We start from the raw sequence: 19,431 nt of genomic DNA, 5'->3' as shown, positions 1-19,431 counted from the left end.
CCACCACCTGAGATGCTAATCTTTATAACGACTGCTGCTTTTAAGCTACAAAAAGACAGATCTAAAGTCAGGCACTCACTCTACGCTGTGTTTGGGCGAAGTGTTGCTCTGGTAAAACTCATCAGCGTCATAGAACTCATCCTCGCTAGAAGAGTAGGAGAAATCTGGCACTGAGTGTGGGGGCAGAGGGATGTGAGCTGGAGAGGCAACGCCACTGCTGGGGCCTGAAGGACCACTCCCTAAAAATAAATAAATAAAAAAAATACACAGTTCAGACAGTGTCGTTCATGTTGAGGCTCTCTTCCATTTAACACGAAATAAAAAAAACAAGCAGGTTTGATCCAGTCTAAAAGATGATAAATCCAGTGGTATGACGAGAAAACTGTGCACAGAAACATTCAGCTGTCTTTAAACACGCTGACTCCTTCCTCTGCAGAGCATAATGACTCTACACTCAAGCATGCAGCAAGCCTCCTTAATGCACCGCACAGCGTTTTAATCCTGCTGCCTCAGCACAGAAACCGAACAGGGAGCAACCTCTGCTTTCTGTGCTTCCTGGGCTTTATTTAATTTACTTAATGTTCACCGACCCAACGTAGAATAATTAATATCACTTCATCTCAGAAGGGTTTAGTTTTTATTACAGTTGCACCCAGCGTATTAAATTTTGGGGACAAACTGTTCTGTTTTTATAGAAAAAGTAACAACGTGGCTGCGTATCTTGATAGTCAAGCACAACAAGATATTTGGCTTTGAGACAAAAATGCAACGAAGCAAAAAAAAGTATCAAGTTTTCATAAATTCAGTTTTGCTCCTGAATCTGCGGTTCAAACTCAACCTTTAAAGAAAACCTGTAAGAATAATAAAGCATAATGTTGTACGATTTCTGTTCTCTCTTGTAAATGAGACTAAATAAAAGTAAATAAAAACAATAATCTGTTACAAGTAAAGCATCATAGCTAATAACTAATCATGACAGATGTGAGCACGTTCTTAAAGTGCCTTTGATGTGCATTTCCTACAAATACAAAAACTGGAAGACAACATCTTAATATTTAAAAAGTTTAGCATAATGTACACAATTTTATCAATTTTGCAGCTGAAATATGAAGTAGACTTACTTCTTGCGTAAATAAACAGTTTATTTCATATTTAGCAGTTCTTATTTATCATTTTTTATTCTAACTGGGTGAATATGTTCGTGTAGTGAGAAAACAACCTGTCACAGAATAAAATGAAAGTTTACCTGTGCTATTGGGAGTTGGGGTCTGCAGACTGCCCATCACTGTGACCACGGGACCAACTGGTAACGTGGAGGGTCGTTGGTCTGATTTACACACCTGAGAAGCGTCTTTGGGGACAAAAAAACAAACAAGTAGACAAGTTAGAACTGAAGGAAGATTAAAAATCACCGTTTCATCTCAAGTGCCAACAAGTAGGAGAAAATGATCTGACAGACAGAGGATTTGGCTGCGGGGGAGGGGGTTTGAGGGGATTACATAGTTTATTTAAAATACCAAAATTAGAACAACCCACTGTGAAGTGTTCATTTTCACAGCATTTATAATACAGCTGAGTCATCGTCATCTGACCCAGACCAGCAAAACACTGAGCAAAACTTATTAATGATGAAGAAATAACAGTAATAAATTTACTTTCAGAGATAAGTGGGAAAAAAGAATATAATTACACAAATACTTTATAAATATTAAATAAATGGAATTGAGTTTCCTAAATGCATTAAAATAACATTTATCAAAATTACTACTCATATTTTATCAGTAGTTTCAGGCTTTACTCCAAATAGTTAAATTTTCCCATGCTGTTATATTTTGTCTGTGCAGAATAAATGATATTTAAATAAAAGCCTTACAACACATAAAAACTGCGGTTGGTCTGAACAGCAGGGGGCGCTATTGTCACAGTCAAACCGATTACACAACATCAACAGCAGCTTTGGAAAATGCTGATGCGTGAGTGACACAGTGGTACCTGTGGGTAGTGTGGTCTGTGTTGGCATTGTGGTGTTGACTACAGGGGTCTCCAGTGGAGGCTGGTAGATCCCATCCACTGGGTTTATGGTGCTCTGGAGAAAGAAAATAAAAAAACGCAACATCAACAACAAAAGCACCTGGCTGAGTGAAATACTCACACCACTGCCTGCACCACTGTTCAAGATCTTCTTCATGTTTCTATGCAATTAAAATAGACTCATTCCTGCAATTAAAAAAGGGGATTTATTTCCAGAGGTGTACCCAAGTCCAAGCAATTAAATATAAAACACACAAACCTGGCAGATAAAATGTTGCTTCAGTTTAACAGGTTACTGCAATATCCCAACTGACACAAACAGATTAAAAACGCACCAAAAACACAATGAAACTGACCTTCACTCTCCTGCAACTGACCCTCAGATCTCTTCAAGTTAGTCATTGTGGTGTAATGTTTCTTTATTATTAGTTGAACTACAACTAGAAAATGATCTGAGATTAGGAGGGACAAGCAGGATGAGTCAAAACAACGACTTTGTTCTGAGACACAAAAGAAAGAAAAAACTGCAAAGTGACGTTATCTAGAATCTAAAAATCGATTTCTAAGAAAATAACACTTTGTGCTTTGAAGTGAAAGTAACAACACAAGAAAAAATTAAAATAGAAATCTCAATTCGTAGGGATCAGAGGTGGAAATTTCACTCTTTGCCGTTTTGATTTGTTCCTTCACTTCATCTTTATTGCACAGCTTGTTGCAGGTCGTGTCCACGTGTCTTTGAAAAAAAAAACTAAGTCAGTAGCTACTAATAATAGCCAAAAGCAGAAATATTGGTCCGTCACGGCGGGGCCAGTCAGTCTTCGGCCTCGCAAATGAGAGATGAACCAGAAGCAGATGAAAGAAGGGCAGCGGGGCATCAAGAACTGTTCCATCTAAAAAGCTTGTTAAAACCACGCTATGATTGATTTTTATTTTCCTAAACGAATGCAGTATTTATGCAGCAAGAAGCTCTCCCAGCATGGCTAAATATCTGTTTGTATCCAAAATATCATGACGAATAAATACTGATCTGACTGGTTGTCTCTTTGCTTTAAACAAATTATTCACATTGGGGTCATTTTCCATGCAGTGGTATCTCTACGAAGCATGTTGTTAGTGTTTTAGGCAGAAGACGATCAGACACACAACATAGCAGACCTTTAAAAAAGGCCTATAAATGCTCACATATCTTAGGGAGAAAGCTTCTGACATAAAACATGAAGTTATCCAAGTGTACGGAGCTCATATTGTGTTATTTATACTACATAACACTGTACTTAATGACTGTGGGATTATGTCAGCAATAAGAGGCGACTCACCGTATGAGTGGTCTGGCCTCTGTGGGATTGATGCGTCAGGAACTATACTGGAGGTTTCTGTGCTAGACCATTATTGACAAATTGCTAGCATTTTCCACAGCATGCAGAGGGCCTTTAGATTGATTATCTGCTTCACAGGAAGTTCTTGATTGTTGCATGATGATGCATCTCTGTAGATTGTTTATTTGCCATCGAGTTTTCTCAAAATGTTACAGCAACACCACTGCATTCTCAGCTTTCTCAAGTATATAATTCCATCAAGGCCAACCAAAACAAAGCTGTTGTTTTTTAAATCTCAGACAAGTTGCCAGATAATATAGAAAATTCCCCTTATTGAAGCTCCTCATTAACAGATGAGAATTGGAGGTATTGATCTTTTTCATACCAATTATCTTTAGATAATGCTGCAGTTTAGGGTCTTAGCAGGACGGGGCAGAAAGGGGCAGGTCGTGGGGGGTGTATGGTCTGTGCTGTGATGAGTTATTTCTCCTGCTTTTAACATCTCTCCATTGCCGCCAAACTTCCTACAAATTTTGTGTCTTTTTATTTGCTTCTTCCTGTAGATTTTTTGGCATTTCTCAAATAAATTTGGGCCTCAGTCAGGAAGGAAGCCGGAGGGTTTCTGCTTTTTTCGGCTCGAGAGAAGGATGAGACTGACGACGGATTGAGCTGTAAATATTTCTCTACATTTTTATGAGCTATGGCTACATCCAAGGCTGAATTGCATTACAGAGACAGAATAAATAGATTGTCATTAAAAAGCCGGAAGGAAAGATTTGTTACTGAGATACGAGGATGACAAAGACTAAATGTACGCTGATTTGGGCTTGCTACCGGCAGTCATTGTAAATGATTTAATTCACAAAAAAAAGTGCCAACACTATGGATAAACTACAATCCTGAAAGTCTTTGGACACTTCCAACCAAAGAAATGGTGGATGGTGAAAGACGTGAGGACACTAAAAACTGAAGAAAAACATTCAACGGTGTTGTTTTGTCCATGAACGTCACTCATTTGCTTTTAGATGTAATACAACATTGGTCTTTATTTCTAGTCTCAAATTGGCATGAATTTAAATTGATATAAACATTTTTACAAGAACAGAAATGTGTTTTTACATGGAATCACTTGGCATTCAGTTTGAGTCCCCATCGTGACTGACTGACAGACTGCTGGATCGGTTTTATTTTTAAAAACACTTGAAATTGTCCTTACTGCTAAAGAAGTGATCGGAGCAAATCCGTGCAGTAGACGGAGTAAGTAAGTAAATAAAGTTTTATTTATATAGCGCCTTTCACAGAAATATATTCACAAGGTGCTGTACAATCAATGAATGGGGGAGGGGGCAGTTAACACCCATTCAAGAAGACACAACATGACAAACGTGGGGGAACAGGTGAAACCGGTCATGTAGCAAACAGAGTGGCGCTACTTTTAACAGAAAAACTAAAAAAACCAGTGTGTTTGTTGTGTGTGGAGTGTGTTTCCTCTGTTTATTAGCTGGCCACACTCACATAAATAAATAAATAAATAAATAAATAAGTAATTAGCTGGCCACACTACTGCTTTTAATCCTCATTGAACCCAGTGACATACAACCATTGTGGTTCTCTCACTCATGCAGTTAATGGAGGGCAAAGCTCAAACAATAACTTTTATTTTACAGTATATTATAAGTCTGTGGAAAAGCTGGTTTAGTTTTTTCCACTAACAAAATAGCGCTGGCAGTCCTGATGTAGGAAGCGTGTCGTGTGAGAACTATCGTTTTATCCTAACTCCAGTTTTATGCGGCCTATCCGCCCAATTGAAAAAAACTGTTTTTTTAGTTTAAAGTGTTTTGACACAAACTAAAACAGAGTCTCAGGGAAGACTCATCTTTCCGGCTAAAGCAACTTAAATAGGTCATGCGACCAGCCAGGTTCCAGAGGATTAATATACCATTGCAATTTTTAAATACAGCCACCATATTTCAGTACAGAGGTATAACACAAAACCATCACACTGCCCAAAACTAATCTGAAAACACTTCATTTACAAGCTGTGATATCTGGAAAACAAAGCTCAACAATGAGCAACACATGGGGAAAAAAATCTTTTACTTTAAATTTGACCATTTGAACCCATGCAATGATGTTTGCTCCCAACAATATGCTGAATGAACATCAATGAGCATTAAAAAAAGACTGAGGAATAATCTAAAAGTTTACAGTGAATGCTTTGAAAACCTTAAAGCCGTTAAATGAACATGTCAGAGTTAAAGCACGTATAGCTTGAGGCTGTTAAATTGCCGTCTGGATGGCTTTCCTGCTATTAGTGTCCAGCAACTCAATAAGCAGGCAGTGTGAGCAGGAGAAATCAATGGTGGACTAGTTAACTTTGAATTGTGTGTGAAGTGACAAGGCAGGCCAACACATGTATTATATGTGCATATAATACTCAAGTTTCAGTTTTGCGTAGCGTGAACGAACAGTTGGTGTTTTAATGAAGACAGGATAGTTCCCAACCACTGCTAAACAGAACTGAAATCCCAGATTAAAACAGGATTGTGAAGTTTTAATCAAGAGGACAGAAGCTGCAGAAACGAGGGACAGAGCTCATCGTTGAATTAAATGGCATGCTCTAAAGATCCGATTCAACAGCCCTTCGAAAGGAGAAAGTAAATTATGCCAGAAGAGAAAGTTAGAAGTTTCTTAATTTGGTTATTATAAATTTTTTTTGGTCATGGACAGAGAGTGTTTAAACTTACTATAAGTCCGTTTGCGTGTTGTTGTTCGTTACTTTGGTCCTTAAAATTTTAAGAAGACAGCGTTAGTCTGCTTTGTGTAGAAAAGTTCAAGAATCATTTCAAAAAGGCCTCCATCTGTGGTGAGACCCGGTTTTTTCCTTTGATAATGTTTAACTCGTCACAAGCAGTGATCATTTCATCACATGGTAAAAAGCCCAATTTTCTTATTAATAAAAAGTACATTTTACTCTGCCATGCCAATCTGTGAAGTCACCCACATTCCCCTTTTTGTTCTTAATTTTGTGTGCGTTGACAGTTTCAAAAGCCAAGAAGTAACACCTAACAACCACATGAACAATTTCTCCACTTCCTCTCAGAAAGCCAAATAGAACATGTGATGAAACAAACACTGGGCTACACCCTCCTCAGTCATTGAACCAGATAGCAACTGTAAGCAGGGAACTTCCACATTAAAAACCGGGGTGATACAGAGCATACATGTCAGGAAAAATGATTTGGATCAAACGAGACATGGAAGATCACAAAGCAAAACACGCAGGGGTTGTGCTTACCTTGGCAATCTGCAGCAGAACGATACAGTGCTTGATGGACTCTACCATACTCTGAAGGAGAAAAAATAAAATAAAACACAGGAATCTGGTAACACCATTCCAAACTCAACAGGAATGGAAACGTGTAAAATATATACTTACACAAGTAGTCTCTTTCAAATTTTCTATTTTCTGTTGAAAAAAGAAAACAAAAAGACATCAGAATAAAGATGTTTGTAGGTTTAATGAAGGTTTCTGTGATCAAATACTTTCGCTAAAAATACAGGAGGAAGTGTTCTGTCACACCACTGATGGTAAACCAACATATAGACAAGTACAAAAAGCATGCACAGATACTGAAACACTTCAAAACTGAGCTACTTCCTCCAACCAAACCAAAACCCCACACTCCTACACAGATAACATTTCTAACAGGCTGAGACTGTCAAAAAGTCAATCCTAAAATTGGATCTACTAAATGTCAAAGCAGCAACTGTTAAACTGATAATAATGAATCATCATAAACATATTAATTATTTTTTTCTTAAAGTCAAAACAAAAAGTTGAAATATCTCTGGTAACAAATGTTTTAAACCGATTTAAACCGATAAATTGTTAGTATTAGTCTATTAAGACCTAAATTAGATGCAAATAATTGTTACTAAAACTATATTTTTTGTTCGTTAACATCTCGTTTTTGCTGCAATAGAAAACTTTACTTTAAAGCTAAAATAATGACGTCAGTAAATACTCAACTGTAACACCGTCAAATATTACAAGTTAAGCTCGTTCAAACAGCTGATTCTACTAAACCCAGATAAAAAACAGAAATGATGAAAATTTGACACACACTGCCTGGCCCAGAAAAATGTCGCCACCTGGATTTAACTAAGCAAAAAGGTACGAGCCTCCTATTGGATAAGTACTGCATGGACGATTCTCTTTTAGCTGGCAGCAAGTTATTTAACCCCAACTGGAAAAGATCTGTTTGAGGAGGGTCAAATCACTGGCATGCATCAAGCAGAGAAAACACCCAAGGAGATTGCAGAAACTGCACATTTTAAGAACTGTCCAACGCATTATTTAAACCTGGAAGGATAGTGGGGACCCATCTCTTCGAGGATGCACCCTTCATGCCTAGTAATCTGGGGTTGCTACAGTTGGTCAGGTCTAGGAAGCTTATCGAAACAATGCCACAGAGAATGTGTGCCATAATCAAAGCTAAAGTGGGTCCAACAAAATGTTAGAGTACGTGACCTTTTTTTTTGGCCAAGCAGTGTATTTGTTTGTGTCCTCAAGCCAGTGGAGATATTTGACATCTAATTAATGCCATCAGACCTTTAAAGTTTAAAAATGTCTCGAGTCTGTCAAAATTATTACATAATGTCTAAAAACAGTTTCTGTAAAGCAGAGGGTTGTCTGAAAAAATGTACTTGGTGGATCTTTGATGCAAACAAACTGTCACATTCTGAGTTAAATTGATCGATTCTTAAACACGCCATATCTGACATATCAGTCTTTGCAGAGTTTCAATGCAAAAAGCCAAAGTGCTGTTGTTGATCACTGCGATGATGTCAACCAGCTACAAGACAAAACATTTGCACCAGATTGACAGTAATAACGTTAATTTTCTCTAATAATAATAATAATAATAATAATAATAATAATAATAATAATAATAATAATGAGAACAGCTAAACACAGAACCGAGGCGCAGGGACAGCTCTGCACTTCTGGTACTCACTCTGCGCGATTCATCCTCTTTGCAGTCTTTGATCTTCTCATCAAACAGCTGTTTCAGGATAAGAGATGAAAAGGAAGAAAATAAAGACAGTCAAATGGGTCAGAAAGGAAAATCTGGAGCCCACCGATGATGTGGTTCAAGATAATGTGGTGAGCAAGAGCAAAATATTCTCACAGGAAAGTATTTTTATTTTAAAAAAATTACTAAACGCATGAGATTATATATATGCAGCAGCCCGTTTTTTGCTTTGTCACAGCACAAAAACGCAACTTCTGATTTATACAATAGAGATCAGCAAAAAAAAAATCATGCAGAACTTTGTGCGGAAGTGAGTGGCTCTGTGTCAAAAAAGACAAAGCTTTCATTTTGTTGTGAAACTTCTGAGACAATAATGGCAACCTTTTTTAAGAAGCATCGCTGAATTCATGAGCTGTGGAGGAAGATGACAAGGATCTTAATGAAAATGAGGAAGAAGAGCAAATTTCCAGAGAATGGGAGGAAACGCGGTAAAATATGGTTATATTAAAGCGTGACGGAAACAGAAACTAAGACACAGATGCAACAAGTTAGGTGGTAGAACACAATTCACGTTGGCGCATTATAGAACGAAACATGTACTCAGGTCCCAGCACGATAAAAGCAACTAGTGCTGGGTGGTATACCGTTTTGTACTGAATACCGGTTTTTATTTTTGTTATGATATGAATTTTTTGAATACCGGACATTCCGGTTCAAATAGCGGAACGTTTCGCTAATAAGCTTTAATAAATAACATTTTTCCTCACCCAGGAGACATTTCAATATAACAAATCAACTCACTTTTTAAAACAAACCCCTTGATATTGTCACTACCTATAAATATCTTGGAATTACTTTGGATTCTCATTTGACTTATCGTGATCATGTACAAGTCTTAACCACTAAGTTGAAACAGAAATTATACTTTTATTCAAAAATTAGATCCAATCTGACATCTTCTGTTTCAAATACAGTATCTATCTTCATGCCATTATACTCTCAACCATGTCGTACTGTTTACCTGTTTGGTCTCTTACAACAAATGAAATCTTAGAACCCATAGTTAGGCTCTACAACAGGGCCTACAAAATTCATAAAAAACTTCCTGGTTTGACTCATCACTGTATAGTTCTTTCATCGTCTGATGCCTCGACTTTTCAGAATTATGTTTTTTATAGTGGTATTAGTTTATATTTTCAGATCTTCCAAGGTGCCAATTATGGAACTCTCTGTGCATTGTTGCCCAAATCAAATTCTGGAAGTGGTCATTCAACTAGATCTGTTACAAAAGGACAACTGATATTACCAACTTTTAAAAACTGTTACGGCCAGAGGTCTTTCTTCTATGTTTATACTAAAGCAGAGGAGCCCAAAGTGGGGCCCGCGGGCCAAATTTGGCCCACAAAGCCATTTGATTTGGCCCACCAACAGTTGCCAAAGTTACAAGGTTGTAACCTGTTATCCTATGTAGAAACACAGTATTTCCATTGGTCAAATGACTTTATAAAAGGGCTGTAGTGAAGGTAGTTTTCTTTCATGGGGCTGACTTTATCTTTGATTTAATAGGATTAACATGAAACATGAAATGACAAGAAGACATATTTAGATCAGATTTAACCCCACACGTAGATTTTCAAACTTTATAAGGACACAAAAACTCATATTTTATCTAATTATGATATGTCCCATGAGCCTTTGCTACTTGAGCGTATGGCAGACTTTCTCCAAGTGCCCTGACTAAAACAAAAGAGGGCCATTGCATAGGTTAATCGTTAAAAATAAAGAACTTTACTTTAAAAAGTATTTGTATTTCATGTATTATATTACTGCATTTGGCCCGCAGCCCCCTATAGATTTTCATTTTGGCCCTCTCAAGGAAAATGTTTGGGCACCCCTGTACTAAAGCATGGAATGACATTCCTCAAAACATAAAGTCCATTTCAAAACTACAGCCCTTTAAGAAGAATCTTGTCTGCCATCTGCTGGACACTTTTTGTTGTGCTCATATTTAGACGTCCTATTTTACAAATACTGCCTTCCTGAAATTTGGTATGCTTGTTTGTCTTTGTGTCTATGGTGTATAATGATGTGATTGTGATGCTGTAATTCTGAGTGTTTTATGTGCTGCTGAACAGGAACCTGCTGTAAAACAGCAATTATGCTGAGTCAGGCTTGATTTTTAATAATCTTTTCCTGTTAAATAAATAAATCAAATCAAATCAACATAAAACAATAAACCCGATCATAATCTTTTCTTAACCCTCCTCCTTCATGACTGGACCAAAATGTGTGACTACTGTCTACAACCACCAGTCAAAGAATAGACACAGAGGAGGGAAACAGCGACACAGACAGAGGTACAGTAAAAGAAAAAAAGTCAATAAGCAGGGTTTGTACATTTTACCATCAGCTGAGCTGTGATGAAAAGAAAAATACCGTCAAATACCGTGAAACCAGTGAAAATATTGAAAATACCCTGATATAAAATTTTGATCATATCGCCCAGCTCTAAAAGCAACCAATAAAAGATAAGAATAATTCTCAAATACAGACTAAAAACATACTTGTAACACGCACAGATTCATAATCAACAAGATAGCAGCAGAACTTAAAGTGTTATTCAAGTCAATTGTTGAAGACTCTTGTATTTTTCCATATAGCGATTTATATTGCAGGGTTAAAAAAGAAAAATGACATCAGATCTCTTCCACTATCATGCAGCTCTAATACACACCTTTAACTGGTCGATCAGAATCTGTAGGTAGGCGTCGGCTTCAGAGAGCTTCTTGTCAAAGTCTTGAACACTTGGAACAAATCCCGTCTCTGCCTCCTGCAGGTAGGAAAACAGAGCAGAGCATAAGTGCATCAAAACAAAAACTGGTAAAAAGGCCTGTCCGTTTTCACACCTTCAAAGTGGAATACGAAACCATTTACACAACATTCATTCATAAAATATTAGTCTGCCTCCATCACCTCCTGACCACAAAAGCTTTTGTACAGTGTTGCACAAAATGGTGGAGAGAAACATCAACATTTCAGGAGAATCTTCCAGCAATGTACAGCTCTGAGTTAAATAGAATATGAGTAGTATTGTTTACATAAAAAGCAAAGCGTGTCTGTCCAGGCTTCAACAAAACCAGGAAGCTCGGGAGCAGGAGAGCCACAGACAGTGGGAACAGACTGAGGTGCGCTCACATTTTATTGTTTGCTAATTAAGTTTCTCCTGAACAGCCCCCAGACTCCACATAACATATTGGAACATTTCATTACATAAGAGCCATTAAAAGGTAATTACTGGACCACCAGCGGAGCAGACATGACTAAATAAAGTCCCGAGCATCAAGCTAGCTGAGAAGCCACAGCCAGGATGAATGGACACGCTGGTTAGAGAGATCTATCAAACGCAAGCAGACTTAGCAGCAAAGATCACACAGTAACCCCTGTACGTCAGGTGATTCACTACGTGACTAATGCAGGATGTGTCGGTGCAATTTACTGCAACACAGCAGTTACTCAGACATGGAAAAACACAGAACAAACTCTTCCACCGAACTGCAGTCAGAGTGAAAAAGAAAATCAAACCAAATCCTTATCTTGTTCGCAAATTGAGCCCTTATCAAACCGTGGCGAGTGCGTCTGCCGCCGCCTCGGATTTGCAGCGGCGCAAGCTCACGGTGCCTTTTCCCTCCTCCTACCCACGGCAACCTCATGGGGACGTGAAGAAAAGCCATTAAACGCAAAGCGAAACATTAACAGCTGCTCTGGCCGGAGACCTGTTTCGGTTTAAAACATGGGACACTTTAAAAAGAGCAAAGTCTGCTGTTACTCAGCAGCCATGAAGCAAGCAGTTAAAGGGGGGCAAACTTCCTTAAAGGGAGCAAAGGTGCAAAAGTCATTAGTTCATCAAGATTACAAGAAAAAAAAAGTCTGAGATAGAAATACACATACTGCAATGTTGGGGTGTAAATCACCAGCTTTATCACAATACAATATTATATCAATCTAACACTAATTATTGTGTTAGATGGACATATGATATAGATCCATAGTTATTCGAGTCTCGATTTTTAGTTTAGGATTATGATTCTTTCCTCTTTTTTGTAGCCATTTTATAACTATTTACATTTTTTTCTTTTAACATCAGCATTTTTGTCTTTGTATCTAACTGTAACTGTCTGTTGTTTTATAACTTCAAAATAACATCATCACAAACCTTTTTGTGACCACAACTTACAATTATACAATAATACAATGAGATTGATTCATTCATTTTATGTATTGATTCACAGTTTATGCAGTTGCAATCAATTATTAATAGACTCTTGATTAATTGTTACATCCCTAAATGATGAAAAAGATTGTTGTTTTTGTTTTGCCTTCATGTAATGGAATCATCAATCATTGAATCGGTATATCGATGTGGATCATTGTATTACTCCACCCCTATTAGAACGACATCGTATCAAAAACAACCCATACAGAAAGTTACAAATCTGATAAAACTCTGTTCTTCAGAAGAGACGCAGTCCGTTTTGTAAGGCTACATTTTAAAGGAGGCAAACAAAAACATACTCTGGCTATTAAATAAATAGATACTGGAAATAAAACGGTGAGGAAGACCTTCACCTGCATCTTAACCGTGTCAAACTTCAGAAAAATCTGAATCAAAGTGTGCAGCCTGTAAAACCATTCTGCCTTATTTCTGGTACATTACAGATGCTAAACGCCTAAATATGAAAACTAAGCCCTCACAGGTAAAGCCAACCAGGAAAAATCAAAACAAATCCCCTGTAATTCCAGAGTGGACCGCTTTGTTGTGTCAACACGTAACAGAAGGGAAGTGCAGTTTTACAAGTAGATAAGTTTTGAAAAGGAAAGTCAGATGGCTGGATTATAAACAGCCACGTCCCGAAACATTTCCAGACGTTTGGATCTCCACTCCTGATCCTGATCAACCAAGACCGATCATCCCTGACACAAAGAGGGACTCGTTCCCCATCAGCTTACAGAGACTTAACACATATGAAGCCAACCGTCTGCCCCTGTCAGCTCCCTCTTCTCCCCTCCCTCCTCTATGTATTTGTCTTTCCACACAGTGTGACCCATTTTAAAAACACTGCTGCCACAGCGTCGCACTGCAGCCGTTAAACTTGACTTGTTTTTTTTCCTGTTCTTTGTGTGCGTTTTACTTACAGGGCACCTCGCTCCAACGAACATGCTGCATCAAAGCTTGAAGCATCTCTCAGGCCATTTTGCCTGACACAAGCTCCGTTTCCCCCCTGCTTGCGTTATTTGATCTTTTCCCCTTCCCACAGCACTAAACTACCAGCTCTAGTGAAGCTAGCATTATTTCCTCCCTCCTCCACATGGTTAGAGGAGGGGAAAAAAAAGAAAAAAAGAATCCTCCTCCTTTGATTCTCAAATGTGGTGTGCCAAAATGAACCACAGCAGCCTTCAGCCTGGCTTCAATGTATTCTTCAGCAGCGATTCATCACCTGACTGTTTGGTGTGAGGCAGACAACGTCGAGTTAATCCAAGACCCTCCCCCTGGCAGGAAGGGCACACTTCCTCTCACACAGGCAGAAAAAAAAAAAGAAACACACAGCAGACAAGCAGTAAAAGCCACCCTGATTGGCTGAGGCAGCAGAGACAGATGTTTTGCTGTTAGAGCAAACCCATTCAGGATTGGGCATCTCTGGTCACATGATCCTACGAAAGCAGCTCATGTGAAGTGTGTGTGTGTGCACCAAGCAAGCAGACACACGTAGTACATGAAAGGTTTGCCACGAAGGGAGGGGGGAGCAAAAAAAAAAAAGGAAGGCAAAAGAGAGGGCAAATGACAAGGTTGATTATAGGGATGAAAACGAGCAGACAGAAAGGATCGTTTATACATGATGGAGGGAGAGATGACTCAGGAGGTGTGTTTTATGACAGACAAGCAGGGAGGAAGGTTAGGATGGAAAACAGGAGAAGAAAAAATAAAAAAGAGCACTGGATGAGGCAGGCTAAACACTTTCAGGAATCAGACACACTAGCAGAGTAAAAAAAAGCTGCCAGCAGGTCGATTACAAAACAAAATGTCCAATTATAAAGAAAAATACTTCAATATTTATCAGATTGTCATAATCTTAACCTTTATAATGATGCTAATGAACGTCACCTTTAACTAAAACCAGCTTATAATAACAGTGTACTGCTATGGCAAAACAATCATGTTGATGTGCTTTTAAAAACACCAACCACGTCTACAAATATACCTAAAGGCAACTTGATGACAAAACTTCACTTAACAAATTCAGCATATTTCCATGCCATGTTTGCACAAACCTTTAACACCCAATTGTACTCTACTAGTCTCTTTGATAACACTTATTTGTACAGGTTTCCAAACTCTGCTCTCATTCAGACATTTTTCTGCTTCTATTGGTAAGAAAAAGGAAACTGAACATGCAGTCTAAATGAGACGACTTTCAGTTACAAAGTAAACATGAGTGCCCTTTATAAGTTAGATTAGACATGCATGCCCATACACAGACAAACAATGAGGTCAGCAACATACCTGGAGTTGGAGGGTGTGACGGAGTATGGTTCCCTCTAAGGCCTGGATCCACTTTTCACGTTCATCTGCATCTCGAGCTGATGACAGAAACATACAAACGCACAATGAGACAGGTTTTCCCATCAGGGAAAAATTTAACAGGTTAACCTGGTTATACTACATACACTGTATATTACTGGGACAACACTGAGATGACATGAGTACAGGTGGCAAAGTGATGGAAACTGACAGAATTACTAAATATTTTTATTACTATTTTGCATTTTTCACAAAAACTAAAGTCACAAGTTATTGTGCATGAGTTCAAAAAAAGAAGAAAAAACAGATCAAAGTGTAAAAATGATCAAAACTACTGAAAGTTATCGTTTTCTCTGTGCTTTCAAATATTTTAGAAGAAAGTTTCCAAGCGAGAGACATTTTCCAGTGTTTACAGACATGCTAATCTCCATGTTTTGTGTTTCCCCATGGAGACGTTTTGCTCACTGTGACTGCACCCTTTGAGCAAAGAAACAGGCTGCCAGAAACACTGAGACACACACACATATATACTATGTCTCTTTATTCTTGTGGGGACTTTCCATTGACTTCCATTCATTTTTTGGAAATTTAATATCATAACCCTGACCATTTACCCTACGGCTAACCTCACAGGTCACCTGACCCTAAAACTATGAAACTAACCTAAACTCAATTCACACTTTGGTCATAAACCTAACCCCCCACCCAAAATCAGCCTACGAAGTCATGGGGTCTGGGCTTTGGTCCACACAAGGAGCATTCATTCCCCACGAGGCTGTATTTTCCTGAAAAAACTGTCCCCACCAAGTAGCAAAAAAAGGGCACGCTCGCGCACACGCACGCACGCACGCACGCACGCACGCACGCACGCACACACACACACACACACACACACACACACACACACACACACCGCCTCTCTCTACTCCTGTGGATTTTGCATTGACTTCGATTACAGCCCAACCCTAAACCCAAACCTAACCTTAAAAGTATGTCACTAACCCAAACTTAATTTATACCTTAGCCCTAAACCTAACTCCTGACCAACACGTTTCCCCCCCCATAGTGTGGACCAGGCAAATATCCACGTCAAAATAAGTCCACACAAACAATACAAAGACACAACACAAATGATTCTTACATGCTGTTTGGTGTCATGGCATAAAAAACATCCTTGAGAGGTTGGTAGCTGCATTACAGCGTCCCTACTAGAGCTGCATGATGTATCGTTTGAGCATCTTCATTGCAATGCATGTGTGCGCAATAGTCACATTGCAGGTCCAGCGATGTAGGAGGCAAAATAAATCCATGCGTTATCTAGGAACTAAACCACTAAACCATGTCACTGCACTAATTGTAGGGGCGGCTGTGGCGGAGTGGTTAGGGGAGTCGTCCTGGAACCAGAAGGTCACTGGTTCGATCCCCCGTCCAGCCGTCTCAGTCGTTGTGTCCTTGGGCAAGACACTTCACCCACCTTGCCTACTGATGGTGGTCAGAGGGTCCGGTGGCGCCGATGCATGGCAGCCCCACCTCTGTCAGTGTGCCCCAGGGCAGCTGTGGCTACAGTGTAGTTTGCCATCCTCAGTGTGCGAATGTGAGTGTGAATGGGTGAATGTCTGTTAGTGTAAAGCGCTTTGGGGGTCCGGAGGGACTTGAAAAGCGCTCTATAAGTTCAGTACCATTTACCATTTACCATTTATTAGGGCTTTTATTTTGATGGGTTGCTTCCACCGAAGGAAGAGTGTGGCTTCATGTCAAAACAACTAAAACTTTAAAATTTGCTGTGAAACTTCTGGGACAATAATGGCAATTTTTTTTGAGAAGTGTTGTTGATGAACTCTTGAGGAAGATGATGAGGATCTTGACGAAATTGAGGAAGTTGGGCCGGGTGATGTTGGCACAAAAATTTGTCATGATTAATTGGACGATCAATACTATGATAAATAATTAAATAATTGTAAATTAAATGTTAATTTCTAATACTTGGTTGAAAACTCTTTGTGGGTAATGACTGATGTCCATGAGTTCAAGACTTTAGGCAGACGCTGCGTTTCCTCCTTTTTAACGCTCTGCCAGTCCATTACTGCAGTGGTTTTCAGTTATTTGTTCGTGGGCCTTTCTATCTGCAGTTTAGTCTTTAACAAGTGAAATGCTCAATTGGGTTGAGATTAGGTGACTGACTTGGCCATTCAAGAATATTCCACTTCTTTGCTTTAATAAACTTCTGGGTTGTTTTGGCTTTATGTTTTTGATCATTACCCATTTGTATTATGAAATGCTGACCAATCAGTTTGGCTGCATTTGACACACAGTAGGTCTTTGAATACCCCAGAATTCATCTGGCTGCATTTGTCCTGTGTCACATCATCAATAAATACTAGTGACCCAGTGCCCCAAGAAGCCATGCATGCCCAAGACATCACATTGCCTCCATGGTCTTTACAGATGATGTGGTATACTTGGATCATGAGCTGTACCACGTCTTCACCATTCCGTTCCATCATTCTGGTAGAGGATGATCTTGGTTTTGTCTGTTGGTGTTTTTTTTAGCTAAGTCCAGTCTAGCCTTTTTATTCTTGATGCTTATGAGTGGCTTGCAGCATGCAGTGAACCCTCTGTATTTGCTTTCATGCAGTCTTCTCTTCATGGTAGATTTGGATATTGATACGTCTACCTCCTGGAGAGTGTTGTTCACTTGGTTGGCTGTTGTGAAGGAGTTTCTCTTCACCATGGAAATTATTCTGCCATCATCCACCACTGTTGTCTTCCGTGGGCGCCCAGGTCTTTTTGCATTGATGAGTTCATCAGTGTTTTCTTTCTTTCTCAGGGTGTACTAAACTGTAGATTTTGCCACACCTATTGCGGCAATTTCTTGGATGTATTATTTTCGTTTTTGCAGCTTAAAGATGGCTTGTTTCACCTGCATGGAGAACTCATTTGACTGCATAATTTCTTCACAGCAAAATTTTCCAAATGCAAGCACCACACCTCAAATCAACTTAAGGCATTTTATCTGCTTAATTGAAAATGACATAACGAATGAATTGCCCACACCGACCCATGAAATAGCCTTTGAGTGAATTGACCAATTACTTTCAGTCCCTTTAAAACCAGGATGGGCACATGTTAAAGAGCTCAACTCCGAAACCTTTCATCCAGTTTTAATACGGATAATCTGAAATGAAAGCTGAACATCTGGACTTTATGTTCATGTCCATTATAGAACTATAACTTAAATATGTTTCTGTGAACAGGAAAAAAAAAAAAAAAACAAACCTTTTCATTATTTAAATAGACATGGACCTAACAGTATATCACAGGGTTAAGGTTTTTCTCTATAATATCATGCAGCCCTAGTATAAATTTACAAACTTTCAGGCATCACAGTTTATTTTGTAGATGCACAAAAAGCAGTTTTTCTTCTGCTTTTCATGTATGGTCAACCTCAAATAATAAAACCTTGATTTCAAAAGCTGTGGGGAAAACTTGCATGCCCTTAAATTAGCTGCCAATCTGTGTTCTGTGTCACTTTTTTATTCAGCTGAAACCAAGACTTCAGCAGATGAATGACGGTGCAAGCACTGAGGCTGAGCCATGCTACAGCAAAAAAAAAAAAAAAAAGGTTTTAAAGACATTAAAAGGCAGCTGAGGCTGAGGCCAATCCACTCAGACAGAGACTCAGTGGCCTCTCACTTTCCCCTTCAACTGATTATGGCTGCTAACATTATTTAGCTGCTATTCATGGCAAAGATGAGCTAGTACTCCAACTGTTTAAAAATAAAGACTGGTGATGGAGTTTTTAGTTTTGTCCTAGTGTCTGGTTAACATTCAATCAATAATTTACTTTCACATGTGAGCATTTAGTTAATAATTTTAAGCAACTAAACCTGAGATGCTCTGCTGGGTTACACATTTAAACAAGTCTTATGCATTTATTATTCTAAAAACATTAAAAGAGAAAGAGGAAAAACCAAAGACTTGCAGCTACGGCTAAAACATCTACCTACATACTAAGAGTTAATGAAAGTTGCTGTATTTAAAAGACTGTTGGTCCTATAATCAGGTGGTACTGCATTTGATTTTTTTTCCAAAGACATGTTGTACAACACCCTTCATCAAACACTAAAAAAATTACGAGTTTCTTGCAGCGCATGATTATCAGCACATCAAGGCTTGTTAAAGGCTGTTTTGTAGTAACAGTGTTTCCCCTACCATTATACAGGCAATATCTCTAAGAATTTCACAGCATGTAGTCATTTTTATTTAAATAAGGCCAGATCAAGTCCAGAGCTATTTTTTGCGTCCCTCCATATCCACCTCTCGCCAAACTTTGGGGAAAAAGATGGCGCAGAGCGAGGCTGAGCGCTGTGTGTGGTCCTCACAAATATAGGAAGATGTGTGTGATTAGACGCACAGCTCTGCTTTTAATCACGAAGCACCGATGCGACAGCTTTGCAAGCTACTTTTT

General features: G+C 38.8%; 1 protein-coding gene across 3 annotated transcripts in view; it reads right to left on the bottom strand.

Annotated features, from left to right (window-relative positions):
• Nucleotides 1–19,431, bottom strand: part of osbpl9 (oxysterol binding protein-like 9) — a 44,306-nt gene that overhangs the window by 7,923 nt on the left and 16,952 nt on the right. The window contains exons 4-12 of one of the 3 annotated variants that reach the window (XM_014000890.1): nt 14,946–15,022; nt 11,121–11,216; nt 8,369–8,416; nt 6,787–6,816; nt 6,646–6,696; nt 6,095–6,133; nt 1,993–2,086; nt 1,247–1,351; nt 80–239 (exon numbers count right to left, since the gene is read on the bottom strand). In XM_014000890.1, coding sequence (XP_013856344.1) covers nt 80–239; nt 1,247–1,351; nt 1,993–2,086; nt 6,095–6,133; nt 6,646–6,696; nt 6,787–6,816; nt 8,369–8,416; nt 11,121–11,216; nt 14,946–15,022 — 700 coding nt within the window. Of the gene's footprint in view, nt 1–79; nt 240–1,246; nt 1,352–1,992; nt 2,087–6,094; nt 6,134–6,645; nt 6,697–6,786; nt 6,817–8,368; nt 8,417–11,120; nt 11,217–13,579; nt 14,096–14,945; nt 15,023–19,431 lie in introns of those variants that run through there. The other 2 variants (XM_014000902.1, XM_014000897.1) reach the window with 2 other exon arrangements.

This window comes from Austrofundulus limnaeus, unplaced genomic scaffold (genome assembly GCF_001266775.1).
Source record: "Austrofundulus limnaeus strain Quisiro unplaced genomic scaffold, Austrofundulus_limnaeus-1.0 Scaffold8, whole genome shotgun sequence".
Classification (NCBI taxonomy): Eukaryota; Metazoa; Chordata; class Actinopteri; order Cyprinodontiformes; family Rivulidae; genus Austrofundulus; species Austrofundulus limnaeus.
The sequence above is the reverse complement of the archived record's forward strand: the minus strand, read 5'-3'. Positions and strand labels throughout refer to the sequence as shown.